The 20,154-nt window shown below is 36.5% G+C and overlaps 1 protein-coding gene across 1 annotated transcript; it reads left to right on the forward strand.

Annotated features, from left to right (window-relative positions):
- The first annotated feature begins 13,692 nt into the window (after positions 1–13,692).
- LOC132051143 (cytosolic sulfotransferase 12-like) lies at positions 13,693–14,733 on the forward strand. The gene has a single exon (XM_059442413.1). The coding sequence runs from the start codon at positions 13,704–13,706 to the stop codon at positions 14,709–14,711; it is 1,008 nt and encodes a 335-aa protein (XP_059298396.1). The 5' UTR covers positions 13,693–13,703; the 3' UTR covers positions 14,712–14,733.
- The last annotated feature ends 5,421 nt before the right edge of the window (positions 14,734–20,154 follow it).

Below are 20,154 nucleotides of genomic sequence, written 5' to 3' on the forward strand. Positions count from 1 at the left end.
ACCTAGCCCAAATTCTCAATTCAACAACCAACAACAACAACAATAATACCAACATCAACAACACTATTATTCATACCAACCTATTCCATAAACATCCCACACGACATTTTTCAACATACAACAACAATATGCACTTTCTTCCATCCCAATCAAGGAGTATAATCCCATCAATACGCCAACAATGTTAGATACCATTTTTATATGCGTAAATCAGTCCATCCACATGGCCACAACACTTTCAAAATAGACCATAAACACAACAACTACAATACAACACTCTATGACCTTTTCTCCATAACTAGTTTCATTTTTAAGGCTGGCTAGACCTTCAAACAAACTCAACATAAAAGATGGGATAAATAACATACCTTATACTTGAAGAAACTCAGCCACATCAACTTTCTCCAATGCCAAGCTTAAGTAGAAGCAAGAACAATTACCTTTCACGACTAGTTTGGCGTAATCTTGTTAAATTCTTGATTTATCGGATCATAATATTTGGGAGATGTTTTTGAGAGACTTCTAGGACTCTTTGGAATGTTAATATGCTGAAAAAAGGGGCTGATGGTATTTATAGCCCCTAGGTCGGTTCCACCGACTTATTCATGTGGGGTCAGCCAAACCATTTGGCAGCTTGGGGTCTTGCTCTTAAAATGGCCATAACTCTTGATTCCAACATCGTGTGAGGTCCCATGACCTATGGTTGGAAAGCTCTTTAAATTATTTACAACTTTTATTCTTGGTGTTTTTCCAAATTCCAAACTTATAATGTCGTTTTTTCCCCTCCAAGTCAGATCACCCGAAAACATTTCCTTAACTCGTCCTTTTGGAGGGCTTATGTCCATATTTGGCTTATGGGTCCTTCTTAGGACTTGCTCAACTTTCCATGTACTACTTGTATCACTTTTAATATATCCTTTACAAAATCTCGACATATGGGCCCCACACTTACTCATGGTTTAGGGCTATCATCGAGTGATCATGTTAACCGATTTACTCCATACACTCTCCAAATGTCGCATATATGTTCTTATGCTCGATAACATAATCTTTATCCATAATCCTTGTATAACTCGCTCTCCCCCAGCTCATACAAGCGAATCCTCAGCCTTGATAACGCGAAATTTTCCAAAAGTGTAACATTAAGAGCATTTATTTCTTGCAGAGCTCGAGGTGGGCGAACCAGTTCTCGGAGGTTCGCCCTCGAGCAACACCACGATGTCACCTACCCACAGGCCCTTCGATTCTTTGCGCACCGGATAGCGTGCCCACAAACGTGGGTAGGCGAGGTAGTAATTGAGGAGTGGAGGAGTTTTGCTGCTAGGGCAGGCCCGAGCCTGATGTTTCCCTCCTTTATTATGCTTTTGTGTCGGCGGGCAAATATGCCTATTGAGCCTACAGACCAGACACTTGAGAGTGATGTAGAGTTTGACCCGTTGAGAGTGAAGGGTTCGCAAACTCTTAGCAAAAGAGATAGATAGGCTCGGATGACGAGGAGAGTGAGGGTCAGGAGGGAGAAGGAGATGGTGCTGGCTCTTCGCAGCCCCAGGGCCCCTTGGAGAAGATGGTGGTCGAGTTGGCGGCCATGAAGAGTAGGGTGGAGGGGTTTCCACGACCTTCCATAGAGGTCGGTTCGTCTAGTGCCGCTGCTGGTGCTAAGGTTGGTTATTTCACTCAAGACAGGGTGAAAGGGTACATGGAGACCAAGATACAGGAGTCCGTGGACACCTTGTAGGTTGTGCACTGGCCCAGGCCCATGTAGAGCTCCGGGAGGACTTAGACAAGGAGAAAAAAAAGAGACATTCCCGGGACAAATTATTTGCAAAGATGTGGAAGGGCATCAAGGGCCTTTTGCAGACCTTGAACCCAAATGGGAAGTTGCCTAAGGTGACCAAGAGAGATGCCCAGCAGTTTTCCTTCCTGAGCAGGTCCGGGCTCGGTAGTGACGACTCCAACAGTTCCAGTATCGGAGGTGACAGGGTAACCAGCAAAGGAGTGGCCTAGTACTCTTCCCACCCCCACCCCCATCCCCTCTTTAGCATGATTTCTCTTGCCCTTGTAGGGCTTCGTTTTTAAGACAATGGTTTTATTTTGTTTTGGTTGGATGGTTTAGACAATTTCTTTGGTTTTCTGCACTGGTTTTTCGGATGTATATTGGGTACTGAATGGTCCTTGCCCTCGTTGGGGCTAGATGTCTCTATAAATTGTTGTGTAAGGAATTTCTGGCTTGCTTTAAGTTTGGAATGAACTGCACAGGTTGAGAAATTTTTGCAACAGGAACTCTGGTTAATGGAATTTTCAGACCGCTGCAGCGCATCCGCTGTGGCGATGAAGGATTCGCTCCTACGAGACTCCTAAACATAAAGGTTCGCTGCAGCCGGAGAGGTTCCACTACGACGGACCTGCTATGGCAATGGGTGAACCGTGCGCAGCGAAAAATCGGGGCTAGTGATCATTTTTCTACTGACACCACTAGGATCGTACAACCCAGGAAACTAATTGTATATAACATCACACACACACAAAATTCACAAATCATCAATAGGACGGCACCGCCAAATACCAATTGGAATCGACCAGATACCAATTGGGCTTGCCGAGATACCAATTGGAATCGTCCAGATACCAATTGGATTCAACTTAGAGGTGAAACTCACTGAGATAGCACGACGAGAAAGAAAGAAGTGAGGTTTCCTAGATGCCCCATAGCCTCCCGTGGATGGGTACGGACGTCATCGTACCACTCAACGAGACTACTACTAGACATTGCTCTTGTACTCGTGAGACCGGTAACCTAGGCTCAGATACCAACTGTCACGACCCAAATTACGGATCGTGCGGGCACCTACCTGATTATCTCTTAGTAGGCAAACGCTTACTAACCAACCCTTTCGTAGCGCTGTTTTTGAAAATAAATGAAACCAACAACGGTAAGTAAAATAAAACTGATGAAACATTCTTTAATCACTTAAAAACAATTTAACCTTCCCAAGGATCCAGTCTAGACCGGTACAAGAACTTCTAAATTACAAAGAGATAACATAAATAAAAGACACAGATTCCACCTTCGGACTGAGATACAGAGAAGCTGTAGGAAGATATCTGCCACGGCAACTAGTAAAACCTTCAAGCAAGACTTGAACACACCTACACCAAAAAAAAAGGATGTAGCAAGAGTAGTATCAGTACACCACACGTACTGGTAAGCATCATAGGTCGACAAAGATTAGTTCACGCAACACGATATAAAATCAAACAGAATAGACACACGAGTTCAATCGTAACACCATTTTAAAACCTACTCATAATTTACACCGTTCTGACTTAACAGGTTCATAACTCATACTACGCCAAGCCACATTTAGAAATAAGACCAACAGTCAACAATTATCCCTTTAAGAAGGGTTCCTAAGCCAATTTAACTATATCAATAAGTACGGGATAGAAGTCAACCTCCTTATCAACCGACACTCGGTGAGACCACTAATTCTTATCTTATTTCCCTTGCTTTATCGTACCCGAAATTTAACGATCGGACTCATCCAACCCATATCCCATAATGGACACCAGACCCAAACCACTCATCAAGTATCAAGTACGAACAGTAAATCAATGCAGTCAATGATAGCAAATTCCTATAATACCTAAACACTTAGCCACGCTAACGGGGTCAACTCAACCTACCTTACTTTATTTACCAACGGGTTCTGAGGTTAATTGTAAACGCCTCATTCGCACAATCAGTAGAAGATCAATTGCACTTACCAGAATAGCCATAACTATATGCCATCCAATCGGGATCAGCCTTGCCATAAAACACAAAATATGAACACACAAGTATAATGCAAGCAATGTTAGTATCGTATCCGTACACATATGCTAAATGGTGATGTTTGAACCATGGTGTCCATGTACCCTTGCTCCGGAATATTACCTCGGATCACGAGCCTTTAACTTAGGCCACATCTTCACCCCCTATCAAATATGCCTTTTCATATTTATATATCTTTCTCATCACAACGTATTTCCGTTCCACAATCAATAAGGAATGTGAACAATCAAGAATCAATATTAGAAAACACAAGTCACCATATCACAAGTCATATCAAGACTCAAAAATCAATTCATCGATAATCATGAATAAGAGATTACTCCAAGTCAACAAGAAGGATATATACAAACTCTTTCTTTATCTTTTCCTATTAGTTCATCACATGAATAAATCAGTCACAAAATATGAATCGTATACAAATTAAGATACGGTCACCCTAGCATGAATCACAACAGGACTTAAGAAATCACATTCCTAACAATTAAGGATTCTCTACGTAGACGCATACATTACGAATACGCAACATCATGCAACAGCCATGCCCAGAGTCAGATTCGACTCATCCATAATACGTATAAGGAATCACTCCGAAATCCACAAGGAGGTAAATATTGACGATCCTCGCATGCTCAATACGTAATGATGACGACATGAATACTTAATGCGGACACCTACAATCTAAGAATAGGTCACCCCCGCCCATGGTACAACAAGATTCTATCATAGCCAACTTGATAATTTCACATAATCACCCTCCCACTAGATTGATAACAGACCATAACTACTATTTTTTCCCTTATTTAACTAATGACACGAGGCCCACAGAAATCAGCATTCATCTTAACCTAACAATAACTATCCGAACTCCGTGTCCGAAGACCTAATCATGCTTTCTCCCGTCAATATTATAACATATACACGCTTTACTAATCAAAGTCTAACTAAAGAACCATAGCCTATCTCATTGCCGAGAAGCTATCACGAACGTTCATGGAGCATCTACCATCACGTCTTGGAGCCGAAAATCGTGATAGAGAAATCTTTAAGGAAGATGGCCCGAATGATGTTTGGATAGCCTCCTCCCTCTAGTCACCAAGTGTTTTACTCTGAAAATACCCTAATGATGGCTTAGGAGAGGAGTGATAAAAGTGGAAAAACCCCGAAATAAGTCTTTAAACGCGGATTCTGGTCCGCGCATACCGCTGCAACAGACTAACCTCCGCTACCGCGGGCTCGTTATGGTGCTTGCAGCGGAAACCTGCTCTGGGCCCACAACTTTTAAACTCCTGCCTAAAATAAATTACGGGTAAATACTACACTACAGCCCACTCGGGGACTAAATTTATGACGATGCACTGGGTTTTCATATACGGGCTGCGGGAAGTTCAATAACGACCGTAGTCATTACAATAATATTACAAACGATGATAACTAAGCTAACACAAATACATTGACAATGAACATAAAATATAGCACAATCTCAAGCAAAAAAAAAAATGAAAAGTAAACTAGTCAAATAAAGTTTACATTTTTTCACAAATTCAACATCAATACATTACAAATGATGTTTAACAAAGCTAACTAGACTAACATTAGGCCTAAAATCTACAAATAAAACTAAAATTGAAAGAATTTTAAAAGCCCTAATTTGAAAGAAACTAGCCTCAATTTAGTAGTTAAAAAGGGGGCTGAGGTAGGCGGGGGTGGGCTGCGCAGGTGGCGGGGTGGTTGGCGGCAGCATGTGGGTGGTTAGTGGCAGCGTGTGGGGTCTGGTAGGCGTGGGTGGTGAGGGTTTTTTTTATTTTGGAAATAGAAGAGAAAAGGGGGGGATGAGAAAGTAGACCCATTTGGGTCTAATTCTATTAAAAAAACAGACGGACAAAACGACGTAGTCCGTCGGTTTTGTTAATATTCTTGACCCAAGTTTGACCAAACAAAAAAAATAGAAAACCAACGTAGTCCGTCGGTTTCTTTAAAAAAATATTCGTTTTTTAATATTTTAAAAAACAACATGAATTATAAATTATTTAATATATTTTTTTAAAAAATTTAATTTTTTTTTTTTTTAATAAAACCGAAGTCCCATGTAGGTTTTTGTGTAAAAATTTTGGCAGAATTATAAGCGCAAAATTTGGCAAAAAAAGCCGACATTGGCCATCAGTTTTTTAATAAAAAAATATTAGAAATACACAAAACTGACGGTCTGCGTCGGTTTTCCGTCGGTTTTTTGTCCGTCGATTTTTGGCAGTTTTTTAGTAGTGACATGACCTCTTTTGCTACAACCAATAATCTTACACACAAAATTATTTTGGATAACCCATGTCTTGCATCAAAATTGGTGTAAAGAAATTCCCTGAAAAGGATTGAACAGAACCTTAATGAGACACTAGACCGGCCAATTGTTTTGAGATCTCATGAATCATGACTGTGGATGTGGAATCGGCGCCATTTGTGCCGGGGGAATTAACCCAATTTCCGACCTTGCGATATATAATTTTTTTTATTAAATAACCCATGTCCTTTCTTTACTTTTTGGTGATACATAAATTCTTAATTGATTTAATTTTCCACGGTAAAAAATGATAGGAGAGGAGAAGATTGATTATATGGTGGTGGCGTTACGGTGGCAGGATGGTGGTGGATGGTGGAGGAAGTCTTGGAAGGAGAGAGAAGGATGAAGAATAAGTAAAAATTAAAAACTTGCAAAATTTAAGCCTTTCACGCGCTTTTTCTAAGTTAATCACACAAACTTTGCCATCTCAGCAAAAGTGCCTAATTGGAACAAAATTCGGGTAGTCTAAGTGATTAATAGGAACACTTCTAAATTTAGGTGTCTAAGTGAAAGATTCTGCCCATCTCAAGAGGCTCCCGATGGGTTCAGCCTATTATTTATTATGAGTACATGGGTGATGGATTGTTTTGTGCATACGCTGTTCTACATTGTCTCTTTTAAGAAAATTTGGCTCCTTTAATCACATATATTGGGAGGTTGTACTCATAAGTGAAGTTACCATTGGGCTTTAGTTAATCGTTTGCTTACAAAATTTGGTGTTTATTAATTAAAATAAGCTTTTTCAAATTTTGGTTTTTGTTTGGAAGAAATTTTTATTTGAAATTTTTTTATTCTTTACTTACAGATTTACTATTGTATCAAATATAATTTTTTTTTTGAGTTGATGTGCAAGTCCAACATCTTCAGAAAAGTGAAATTAACAATTTAATCTTTATCCCCACATTACCTTTTAGTGCGCACCTTTTGTTTCTGATGTGCCGTGAAATTACGGCGCATTCGATGCCAACTGCTTAGTCTTTTGTGAATCCTCAAGTACTTTTGATATCGTTTCTCGTATTTTTGTGTTGATTTGTAGAATAACAAGTGTTGGAAGTAACTTGAGGCAAAATGAAGCAAAAACCAGCTAAAGTGAACTAAAACATCACTTGCGAGTCGCATGTCGCATGCATGCGAGTCGCAGGTGCTGCAGCTTCTGATGATAGAGATGGCCAAAACTGAAGATAGTGGTGCAGCACATGCAAGCACCGCATGCGAGTCGCATGTGGTGCATGCGAGTCGCATGTGGTGCATGCGAGTCGCACTTGATGCAGCAGATGCTGCACCACAGCTGCTCGAAGATGCAGTATCTGCGAAGCTTTGGGTGCAACCTGCGACTCGCAGGTTGCACATGCGACACCAAGTACGATTCGCATCAGATGCACAGGGGTATTTTTGTCCGGAAATTATTCCCGTTTTGGAAAGTCTATAAATAGATTTTCTAGGGTTTTGGACTCATTATTCTAGAGATTTTAAGTTGTCTTTTTGTGGAGCTCATTTATTATTGTTTGGTGGAGCTTTTAAGAGATTCTTTCACTCTTGCCATCTTCTCCATTCAATACTTTTTTAAGCTTAATGAATACACTTTTTACTATTGCTTTACTTTTAATGAATATTAGTGGCTAAACTCTTTGGCTAAGGTTGTGGGACCAAATGTGTTAGTTATGTGATTGGGTTTCATATTTATACTTCATTCATATGCTAATGGTGTTTTCTATTAATTTTTCATGCTTTAATGTCTTGTGATGGTGTACAACATTACTTGTGCCTTATTACCATTACTTTGCTTGGAAAAGAAAGTAGAGGTTAGGAAAAGAGTTAATAGCAACAATTTGGGTCATTAAATACATCTAATAGCTTGAGTTAGGAATAGGAAAGCTAGTTGAGGCTAAATGAGTATTCTCATATAAAACATTCTAGGGCTTGGAAAAGCTTAGGATGAAATTTGCTAATTTGGTTGGAAGACTTTTAGCAAGATTCACGTGACCCTTGGTTTAATACATCTAGGCATATGAATAAGTTGAATTGATACCCAAGCGCATTACTTTCCATTGGAACCACAACCTTGGTCCCATTTACCAATAGTTTACATCTTATAACCACTCTTAGTCTTTAATGAACAAACAACAACCCGACTACTATTATATTCCCCTCTCCCTTGAAATATAGACTAATAGTCGAGTGTTACACTTGATAAGTATATTTCTTCATTGTATTCTCTGTGGGATTCGACCCCAACCTCGTTGGGTTCTATATTTGACAACGACCGCTTACTCCTGATATTAAAGGTGTAATTTGGGCGTATCATTTCCTTTGGTCTCAGCAGCCTATCGTTTTTGTGCAAGATTGCATGCTTTATGTCACCTCCAAAAGGGTATTTAAAAGAGAGCTTGATGTGCAAAGAAAATTTTCATTATGAGATTCAGGTTATTGATCCCAAAGTATTGAAAGAGTGTATCACTAACCTTATATAATGTAAGACAACTCGCAAGGCCCACAATTATATTGATTAGTGCCTATAGATCATCTTTGACCCGGTTTCTCACACAGAAAAACTCTTCTTAAATAATAGGCATCTAGGAAAGTTAATCTTCAGTTATGCATTTACATTGATGTAAATGATGTTGGTAATGATTTTTCATGTTTAAGATGTTTGAGCACTTAGGAGGAAGTGCATAATAATATTTCTCAAGCAAACTATGCTCATTTTTCATTTTTGGACCATACTTGGTAGTGTAATATTTAGCTATTTGTATGATATAACCTTTTGTCGTAAGCCCTGCATTGCAAGTACAGTATTTTATGTATAACTATTTACTCAAAGCTATATTGGTATTATTATAAAATAATGCACTATATGATTTGGCATATACGTGCAACGCACGTGTCGAGAAACTAGTTTACTAAAATGTGTGAGGAATTACAAAGTCATAATAATTTTAATTAAGAATATTTTTATGAATTTTGAATTGTTAATATAAAATAACCTTTATTTAGTATTGTAGAAGTATAAATCTTGAATGTGTGATTTTTAAATCTTTTAGCTAGTGTCTGCAAGTGATACGTCCTCGTACCTATGCCATTACCTAAAATTAATTTGGTTATCCGTTGAAAGTATGTTTTTACTCTATTAATATTTTCAACTATTTTAAATAGAGTACTCAAAGAGTCTACATATAATAATTTTTTTGATATTTATCTAAAACTTCCAACACACGAATTAATATATAGGTAATTTTCAAATATAAGATGAAAATTTGCAAACAATATTGATAGAAAGAACAAAATAACGCTATATAAACCGTACAAAATAATAAAGTATATTTGTATTATTACTAATGAACTAAAACCAAAAGTTGATTATTAGTTGTTGGAAAACGTTTTTATGCTGAAAGCCATTTGAGGGATTATGTTTAGAGCTAAATCTAAACAAACTAAAACTAAAAACGGATTATATTTAGAACTAAACCAAAAAATGAATTATGTTTAGAAGTTCCATTTCTTGGAAGATTCCCAAATTGGAAGTCTAGTTTCCCAAACGTAGGTAAATTAAAAAGGGAAAGAATGAGAAACGCAAGGAAAAAAAAAATTATAAAAGGGGGGGGGGGGGGGGGGGGGGGCGGGGGCGCAGGGCCAAAAAAGAAAGTCATTTAAGGATATGCTGAAAGTCGTAATAATTTAGCAAAGGTTGGTAACCTAGAGCCTGTTTGGATGGGCTTAAAAAAAGCAGCTTATAAGTTGAAAACAGCTTATAAGCCAAAAAAAAAAAAAAAAGTTATAAGATGCTTTTTTTAAGGCCGTCCAAACGGGCCAATTCATTTTTTTGGGCTTATTTTAAGCAAAAAAATGGCTTATAAGCTGGCCAGTCAAACACTCAAAAAAGCTGAAAACAGCTTATAAGCTGTTTTTAGCAACTTATAAACTAAATCAAACGAGCTCCTAAGTGTTATCAACTCTTATGTACTCCTTCTGTCTCAAAAAGATTGTCCTCCTTTCCTTTTTAATCTGTCCGAAAAAAATTGTCCTCTTTCTATATTTAGAAACAATTTAACTTTATGAGATGATTTACAGCCACATAAATATCTAAGGCTTGTTTTGGATCACACATTTCAAAAGTCTTCCTTTATTTCTTAAGAACATGCCAAATCAAAATAGGACAATCTTTTTGGAACAGAGGCAGTAGTACTTAGTTTATAAATAAACTAGATGGCGTATGCCCGTGCGCAGGAACAGGGGGGTAATACTTGGTTTATAAATAAACTAGATGGTGTATGCCCGTGCGCACAACACTTTAGATTATAGTATATCTATATGTATGTAGTTGTGTTTGGGTGGTGATAATATATATATATATATATACTATGTTCAAAACACGATTAATATAACATTGTAGTTTGTGCTCCGTATCCAAAACTTTATTATATTAGTGTTTGCTACGAATATAAAGTTTGCAAAAATTTATTAATACTTTTTAAAAGAGAAGACTTGATTAAAAGGAAACTATTTTCTTCTCTTTTGAGACAAAACAATAAGAATATTTAAGCATCGTTTTGATACTTTGAATTTTAATTCGATTAATTTAAAGGTGTAAAATATTCTATTGTTAATGTATGTAGATTGGACCTAAACAATACTTATTATTTTTTATCAAATTTTGATTTGGATAATTCTAATTCAAATTATTAAATTAATTTTACATGTTTAAAATGAAACAAAGTAGAAATTTGATTTTCTATTAAACGAAGAACTACTATTTTTTAATTTTTGGTGAATAATATTGGTTTAGCTCATTTAACTTGTCATGTTGTGTTTTGCACATTTTTTTTTAAGAAAACGTCAATTAGAATTATAATTTGACTAATTTACCTTATTTATTATTTGATCTCCATTTAATATTATTTTTTATTTTACGACATTAATCTCTTTTTACATTTATTAGAGTAAGAATAAAAATGAAAAAGTAATTAAATTCTATCTTATTTTAAAATATAAATATTTTAAGTATATTTATTTTAAGTAAACATAACAAATAAATGACATATGAATATAAATACAATGCTTAAATATCTACATTAGATCTTAGGCTAATATAAGAAAAGAAAGGAAATTGTATTATTTGACTACTTAACCTTTTGAAGAAAAGCAATAATATAGGGTCTACGTTTTTTGCTGTACAATAATTTCATTTGCTCTCACTAATGGGTTGATACGCATATGACAATGAATCCACCATTATTGACTTAATGGGGATACTTTGGGAATTACATGAATATTGTTTGATTTTTTAATATGGGGTGCATGTTTTTTTTTTTTTTTTGATATTGCTTGTTTTTTAATATGGGGTCCACTTTTTTTTTTTGGATATTGCTTAATTTTTTTAATATGGGGTCCAATTTTTTTTAACATGAGTTTGGAGGTGGTGGGGTCCACTTTTTTTTTTTTTTTTTTTTAAAAGTTTTAAAACATGAGTTGGGGGTGGTTTCATTTGCTCCTACTAATGGGTTGATACGCATGCGGCAATGAATCCACTATTATTGACTTAATGGGGATACTTTGGAAAGTACATGAATATTGTTTGATTTTTTAATATGGGGTGCATTTTTTTTTAATTTTATATTGCATGTTTTTTTAATATGGGTTCCACTTTTTTTTTTTTTATTGCTTGATTTTTTTAATATGGGGTCCACTTTTTTTTTTTTACATGAGTTTGGAGGTGGTAGGGTCCACCCCCATTTTTTTTATATTGCTTGATTTTTTTAGTATGTGATCCACTTTTTTTTTTTTTTTTTAAACATGAGTGGTGGTGGACGACGATCAGAAATTGACACAAAGTAGAAGAAACCGGTATATCAGAATGACACAAGCATGACATATTTCAAAGCAGAGATGTCAAAGAAGACCTCTCTGTTTCAGTTGTGTGTCCCGCACATCTGATATAGCCCTCTCTAGGGGTGGGCGTTCGGTATTCGGTTCGGTATTCGGGTTCGGTAATTTGAAATTTGGTAATTGACAGTAGATACCAAATACTAAACCGAAAACGTTCGGTTCGGTAAATCAAACTTCGGTTCGGTAAATTTCGATACGGTATTCGGGATTTACCATTTAAGGAAACAAAGTATACAAAAGTTGAGGTACAATATAATTGAAACAGATTTGTATACTTCTAAACAACTCTTTACATTCCAGCATATTTGAAATTCAACGACGAAGCATATTCTACTACAGAAACGTACTTTTATATTCAAATTGAAGAAGCACGGCCGGGACAAAACGAGGGGAAAACAAAGTGAAAAGAAGGGTAGGACGGGAGGAGAAAAGATAAAGATCTTCACAGCAACTAGATATGAAAATCATTCAAATGGAGGACAACACAAGGTTACAACCAGAAGTACAGAAATATAGTAAACACTAGAGTGAATAATTCGGTATTCGGGAAATTACCGAATACCAAACGGTACTAATGTCTCTTACCGATCCCGAACCCGAATACCATAATTTTGAAATTTTATTCCCGAATACCGTACCGAATACCAAATTACCGAAATTCTCGGTTCGGTTTTCGATAATTTATGCCCATCCCTAGCCCTCTCTTGTATATTTGAATCCATAAAGTAAATCGGAGGAAACATGTGTAACTTTAATAACCTAGGAAAGTTAAGATCAGTACTGGCCTCATCTTGTTTATATAGTCACTGTCATGTGCAAAAAAAGTAAAGTGGAAAATACTGCTCCTCTTTATAATAAAGTCATACACAAATGATTAAACTATCCATTATCAGACATGTGAATGAACATTCCTCTTTAGCCTTCATGAATATTCCTCTCTAGCCATCATTATATTTTATGTATTGATGGTATAATAAATACCTTTGTAATCAAGTTACTTATTGTGTACACTAACAATATATCCAATATAATCCCACCAAGTGGGGTGTGAGAAGAGTAGAGCGTATGCGTGTACCTTATCCTTACCTTATGGTGGAAAGATGCTATTTTTGATAGACCCCCGACTCACGGAGAGAAGTTACTTATTGCGTAATTATAGGTAAATATCTTATGATAAATATTAATTGATAATCTGGTAAAAATGATAATTAATCTACTTTTATAGGTTAAAATTCATACGACAACAACATACCAAGTGAAATCTCACAAAGTGGAGTCTGAGGAGGGTAGAGTGTATGCAGATCTTACTCCTACCTTGGGAGATAGAGCGGTTGTTTCCGGTAGACCTTCAACATAAGGACATGCAATTTAAAGCAGTATAAAAAGTCATGGCAAAATAGTTTAAAAAACATGATAAAGCTATCTGAAAAAAGTAGCAGTAACTACCACAAATGAATACGATAATCGAAGCACAAGAAACAACAGATAATCGCAGAAATCGAAGGACAATAAACTACACGAGATAGGTTAAAATTCATAATTAGCGTAAAAATCATTTTATGGTTTCAATGTTTGTAACATAAACTCCTCTATATATACCCTCATGAGCAAACCTTGATCACACAAACTAAAAGAAAACACTCAATCCTCAAAACCATGACAACATCTCAAACTTCTCCACCACCTCCTCCAAAATATTTACAAGAGGATGGACTAAGTGAAGAGTGTAAGAAATTGATCTCTACCCTACCAAAAGAAAGAGGATGGCTTGCATCACATATCTACAATTATCAAGGTTTTTGGACATCACCAAAATTACTTCAAAATGTGATTGCATGTCAACAACTATTTCAAGCTCAAGAGAGTGATATCATCCTTGTTACAATCCCTAAATCAGGAACCACTTGGTTAAAATCGCTTTTATTTGCTCTAGTGAGTCGAATAAAATATCCTTTTTCAAAACAAAATCACCGTTTATTTATCAAGAACCCTCATGATCTTGTTCCGTTCTTGGAGATTAAACTCTATGCTGATGGACAAGTCCTTGATTTTTCATCCTTCACTTCACCTAGACTCTTGTCAACTCATTTGCCCTATGCTTCATTGCCAAAATGTATCCATAATTCAAGAACCAAACTTGTTTACTTATGTAGGAATCCTAGGGACACTTTTATTTCTATGTGGCATTTCACAAATAGTATAAGACTTGATTACACAGATACCAATTCTATTGGAGAAATGTTTGATCTATTTTGTAAGGGTGTGAGCGCTTATGGTCCATTTTGGAGTCACGTGTTGGATTATTGGAAAGAAAGCATAGAAAAGCCTAACAAAGTGCTTTTTTTGATGTATGAAGAAATCAAAGAGCAACCCAAGATTCAGCTTAAACGCTTAGCTGAATTCTTGGAATGTCCATTTTCTATAGAGGAAGAAAATTGTGGAGTGGTGGATGAAATACTAAACATGTGTAGCTTTGAGAATTTGAGCAATTTGGAGGTCAACAAGAATGGAAAATTGTCAACTGGAGAGGAAAACAAAGCGTACTTTCGTCGAGGTGAAGTTGGAGATTGGAAGAATTACTTCACTATAGAGATGAGTGAGAAACTCAATCATGTTATTGAGGAAAAGGTTCAAGGGTATGGATTAAGACTTTTGTACAATTGATCTAGCATCAATATGTTTTATGCCAATTTATATACTGGTTGGAGTCCTGCCTAACTCCTCCGTCATAAGGACGGTTCTCTTGGAAATCAAATGTTTTATATGCAATTATTTGTTTTGAAAATCAATATTGAAATATTTTTGTTTGAGACCAATGTAGCAAGAGCAGACTAGAGAATTAGTTCTACTGTAGTATTGGTACTATTTTAGATGTTCTTTACTCAAATTAATTGATTACTCAACTATTGAAAATTATATAGTAAAATCATTTTTCTTATTTAGTCACAGAAAAAATCACATTTTCTATAATTATTTCACACCAAATCCGTGGAGTACTAAAACTAGTATTCGTCGATTACCATTTCAATCAAAATTAAGCTTCAAGTAGTTAAATTCACTATCATTGCTTGAATTTTTTAAATTTATAACCCAATGCATCCTTGGAATTTTGTTCTCCTCTTCTAATTAAGAGAATTCGGACGAAATGTGTTTTCTTTTTTATCTGGGTGTGAAAATATTGGCAAAAAGAGTGAATGATTTTGTTGTTAGCCATCTGCATCTACTACTTGCATAGCTTTTGGAGAGAAGATAAAGAGGGGTGTTTGCTTGCAGTGAGAAGAAGGGGAGAGGAGAGAGAATGTGGTAACCATAGTTACTTTTCTTGCAAAATTTCCCAAAATCACACACTTTCCTTCGGATACCTAAAAGCGAAGTGCTATACCTATCGTATCTAAACCAGTCCGAATTTATACCACTTAGATACTTTTCTGACTATCAGCTATAATTATAGAGTGTGTGCAGTGCACTCACGAAGACGTGGCAGAATGTTAATTAGAAGATGACATGTGGCATTTTGACCCACAATAATAATTAAAGGATGAATTATGAGAAAAGAAAAACTAATTTAAAAAGAAAAAAAAAACAATCACAGATAGAAAAATCATCAATCTACAATTAACCCATATGGATTACAGCAAGGAATGCCAAGATTTTTACCTATTTGAAGGATCACGACCGACCAAACAAAGTTGAATTGCAATGAACAAGTGTGTACAGAATTTAGGATTTGAGACAAGAATTATTGAACTGACTTCAAAGATAGGGAAACGTAAACAGAGGGGGAAAAGGACCGATCTTTTCTCTTGGTATGGTAAGTAATCTTTTGTGCAATTGTGTATTTGCCAAATTTGATCAGTTGACTACCAATTTACCACTATGGAATATGCGCTTAAAAAATCAAATTTCTTGTTCTCTCTTTTTTATTTTCTTTTTGGTTTCTATTAGATTTGATTATTTCTTTTCTTTGCTGTAAAATTCTTTTTATAATTTTTAGTATAGCTCTTCTTTCCCAATAAATTCACCCGCCACCAGCCGCCCATTGTCGTTCCCCTCCGCCGTTGTCGTCCCTTTAAACCCGTCATTTTTCCGTCTCTGTTTTTCTTTGTTTGATTTTTAAATCTGATTGTTTTGTGGTTATCGTTCATTATTTTCGAGCGGACGAGAGAGAGAAAATAAAAAGTGGTGGCGGTCTCCATATTTTCCGTCGAACAAGATAACAACGGTGGGCAATTATTGGATTCAAAGAAAAAGGAGGAGGAGATGGTGGTGTGGTGATGGTGATTTCCTGATCTAAAAAAAAAAAAGATGAAAAGCTGATTATTATTGGTGGTGGCATCAACAATGATGGTGGCTACAGCGGCGGGGGTTGGTGGAGAAAATAGTGACAAAAACTAACTAAGAAGAAGAGGTTTTTTTGAAAAATCAGCTAAAATTATAACCTTTCACGCGCCTATGGTAAGTGCATTACACACATTTTGCCACGGCAGCAAAAAGTATCTAAGTGGTACAAATTCGGACTGATTTAGATCTTTAGACAACCTCGATTTAGCACTGAGAAGAAAATATAAGCGAAGTTTGGGGTTATCTATGACTTTTGCCTTAATAAATTGAATCTGGCCCATTGGATAATTAATGGCTCACGCGTAAGCTATACAAGGCTGCACTGGGGCAACGGGAAGGATTCTCCACACGAGGGGATCCGACTCCGTGGGGGTGGGTGTTCTTTTTTCTTTTGAGTATTTAAGTCCACAAGAACGGGATAAATGCCAAATCAAGAATAGGCGCCGAAAATTTTATAAAATCTTTATCTAAATAATTTTAGTGTGAAAGAATCATAACAAAATAACCTTTCTTGATAAAATAAATAAATAAGAGTTTACTATATAATATCTGATAGCTAAGTGTGGCCATTTGAGCAATAAATTCAATTTAGGTGCTTCTGCACGTGAATAGATGATGGTAAGGTGGGGATCGTCAAGTCTTAGATTTGACACTTTCTAATTCACTCGTTTTTCTTTTTCATTTTACTTGTCATGTTTTTTTTTCACGCCCATTAAAAAACATTAGCCATAAAGATAATTTCATACGTATTCCTTGATCTCAATTTGATAGTAATCTCTTTTCACTACACTAATCTCTCTCCGCATTGAGTAAGAATAAAAGTGGAAAATAATAACATCTTTTGGGTAAATAAATAATTATTCAACCAAAAGTGATAGTTACAGAGCCAGATAGATGCGGACCATCTATTTCCACGAATACAAGACTAACCGTTCTATGACCACAAAACTAGTCATAAACTGTAACTACAAATCAACCAACAATCTTAGCTACCTACTGCAAATTAAAAACTAACAAGTAAATCATTCTCAGCACAGTGGGATTACAAGCAGTATCATAAGGGCTCGTTTGGTATGATGGATAAACAAAAATAGTCCTGAGATAAAAATTTAGTGCCGCCTTATCCCACGTTTGGTTGGAATAAAAACTCGGGATAACTAATCTCGGAATTATAGTATTTTTTTATTCCACATTGAGGGTCGAATAATAATCCCGGGATAACTCCCGGAATTAGTTATCCCGGGATAACTTGTTTTCTAACCGAATGAGCCCTAACGCAGAAGGAGAAAACAGTGAAGGGACTCAAGACATAGTTTTAAGCTGCAATAGAGGACCTTGCCATTTCCTTGAGGCCCCTTCCTTGAATATGTATATGAATTGCAATTTCTCTACACACCTCTGTCAACTCGGAACACATTCTGCTGAAATATGATACCATTACTTTCTCTCCAGATGATGGCAACACACATAGCAAAAGCACAGCTAATAATAGCTCGCTTGCCAGTTCTCTTCTTTGCCCAGTTGCATACCCACAATACTTCATCTTCCCATTCTTCAATAGGTCTTTGAACACCCAACCAGATCATCAATTTCTGCAAGAAACCAATTGTGATAGGTCATCTAAAATATAAATGGTTGAAAGTTTCCATAGTAGCATTGCAATATACACAAGTTGGTGGCACCCAGATGCCAATTTTGAGGAGCCTTTCCACAGTAGTCAGTCTCTTCAAAATAGTAAGCCAAAGAGTAAATTTGTGTCTTAGATGAATGTTGGAATGCAGAGTAATGGGCTTCCATGGAATGCAGAGTAATGGTCTTCCATGGGACTTTTACTGAGGACCAAGGTCAAGTACATCTTCTCAATAGAAAACCTGTTACCCTGGATCATAGAAGCAAGTCTTGCATGAAAATTCCCCTTGAGATTAGTAGACTGTTAGACATATTCCTTGCCTCAATTATTTTCCTCACCACCCATGTAGCAGCATTTGGGATGGTGCAAGGGTCTACTGAAGATTGCTTTAAATAGAAAATGTGCACCCATCTTATCCATAGGCAATCCTTTTTCTCCTCTGTTCCGCAAACAAAGATTAATCACATTTTGTCCCCCTGCTGCTTTTGGTAAACAAGTCTTTTCCCAAGAAACAAGAGCCTTTTTTGGAAATAGAGGCAGTGCCAGTCTAGAGAAATGATTTACATATACTCTCTACCATATTCATGAATTTTTTTGGCAATCTGAAAATCTGAGCCCAAAATGTTTGCATGCCAAATATCACATCCTTTATCAACTGTAGCCTACCAGGATAGGACAGCAATTTTGAAGACCAGCATCTGACCCTTTCTGTGATCTCCACCAAAGAAAGACATTGATCAACAGTGAGTTTCTTTGACGAGAGTAGAACCCCCAGATATTTGAATGGCAAAGCGCCTTCAATAAATTCCGGAGTAGTTAAAATCTCCTGATTTAAATCATCCTTAACTCCAGACATCTCAATTTAGCTTTTATCTACATTTTCTTGGACACTAGATGCATTTGAGAACCTAGAGAAAGCTTCCTGGATCAGCTTGATAAAGGGCAAGTCAGCTTTACAAAACATCAGCAAATCATTAGCAAAACAAATATAAACTACACCTAGTTTTTTTGCATCTAGGATGGTACTGGAACAACTTGTTGGAGGCCAGCAGATTCAACTCTTTTTGTAGATACTCCATTGCAATAACAAAAAGATAGGGTGACATGGGGTCACCCTGTCTAATTCCCCTCTAACCCTTGAAAGGCTTAGACAATCCACCATTTATAAATAAAGAGTATGTTACTGAGGAGATACATTCCATAATCCACAAAAGAGATTTGTGGGGAAACCCCAACTTAGCTAACATATTTTGAATAAAGCTTCACTCAATAGAATTATAAGCCTTTCTCAGATCCTCCTTCATGACACACCTACGAGACAACCTCTTTCTAGTATAACACTTGAGCAGTTCATGGCGAAACAAAATGTTGTCAACAATGCTTCTACCTTCAATAAATGTAGACTGGGAGGGGCTTGTAATAGTTCCTATGACACTTTTGATCTATTGGTTGTGACTTTGGTTATAATTTTGTACAATGTAGTACAACAGGCTATGGGCATATAGTCTTTAGCCTGAGTAGGATTGGCAATCTTAGTGTTACACCTCAAAATTTTTTGCGTCGTTCGCATCGTAAGTAAACTAACGTAAGCCCGGAGAGGTTGTGGAAACCTTATAAGGTTAAATAATACTTCTAACAAGTGCTAAGAAAATTTTTAAAGGTTTCGAGATCAAGCGAATAGAAGAAATTAAATTTGTCAAAATTTTGGAAAAACTTGGCAGAATTTTGGATAGGAATTTTTGGTCCAACTTGAGGGACACATCTCCTAGAATATGAGGAGTCATAGAATGTAGAACCTATGTAAATTGAATTTCATTGAGTCTAGTTTCCAACGCAACAAACCATTTGTCGATACGACATCGGAGTAGGAAGTTATGGGTGCTTCAAGACAGACTGCCAGAGACATGCAAACCTTCGCAATTGTGAAGGCCAATTAGTGAGGCGGTTCCACTGACTATCAAGGGTATAATACCCCATTCTCTCCATTTTATCATCATTTACACATCCCTTGAGCTCTAGAAACCTCCATATACATCCCCTAAACACTTATAGTCCCTTAGATCAAGAATTCAACAAGATTTACACTAAACTAGCAGAAAGTGTTGATTCTTGCTTCTACATGGAGTTGTGGTGAAC

The sequence above is a fragment of the Lycium ferocissimum genome, chromosome 3, assembly GCF_029784015.1.
Source record: "Lycium ferocissimum isolate CSIRO_LF1 chromosome 3, AGI_CSIRO_Lferr_CH_V1, whole genome shotgun sequence".
Classification (NCBI taxonomy): domain Eukaryota; kingdom Viridiplantae; phylum Streptophyta; class Magnoliopsida; order Solanales; family Solanaceae; genus Lycium; species Lycium ferocissimum.

What these genes read in the sequence shown, in the direction of transcription:
- LOC132051143 (XM_059442413.1), top strand. Translation starts at nt 13,704, where the DNA reads ATGACAACATCTCAAACTTCTCCACCACCTCCTCCAAAATATTTACAA.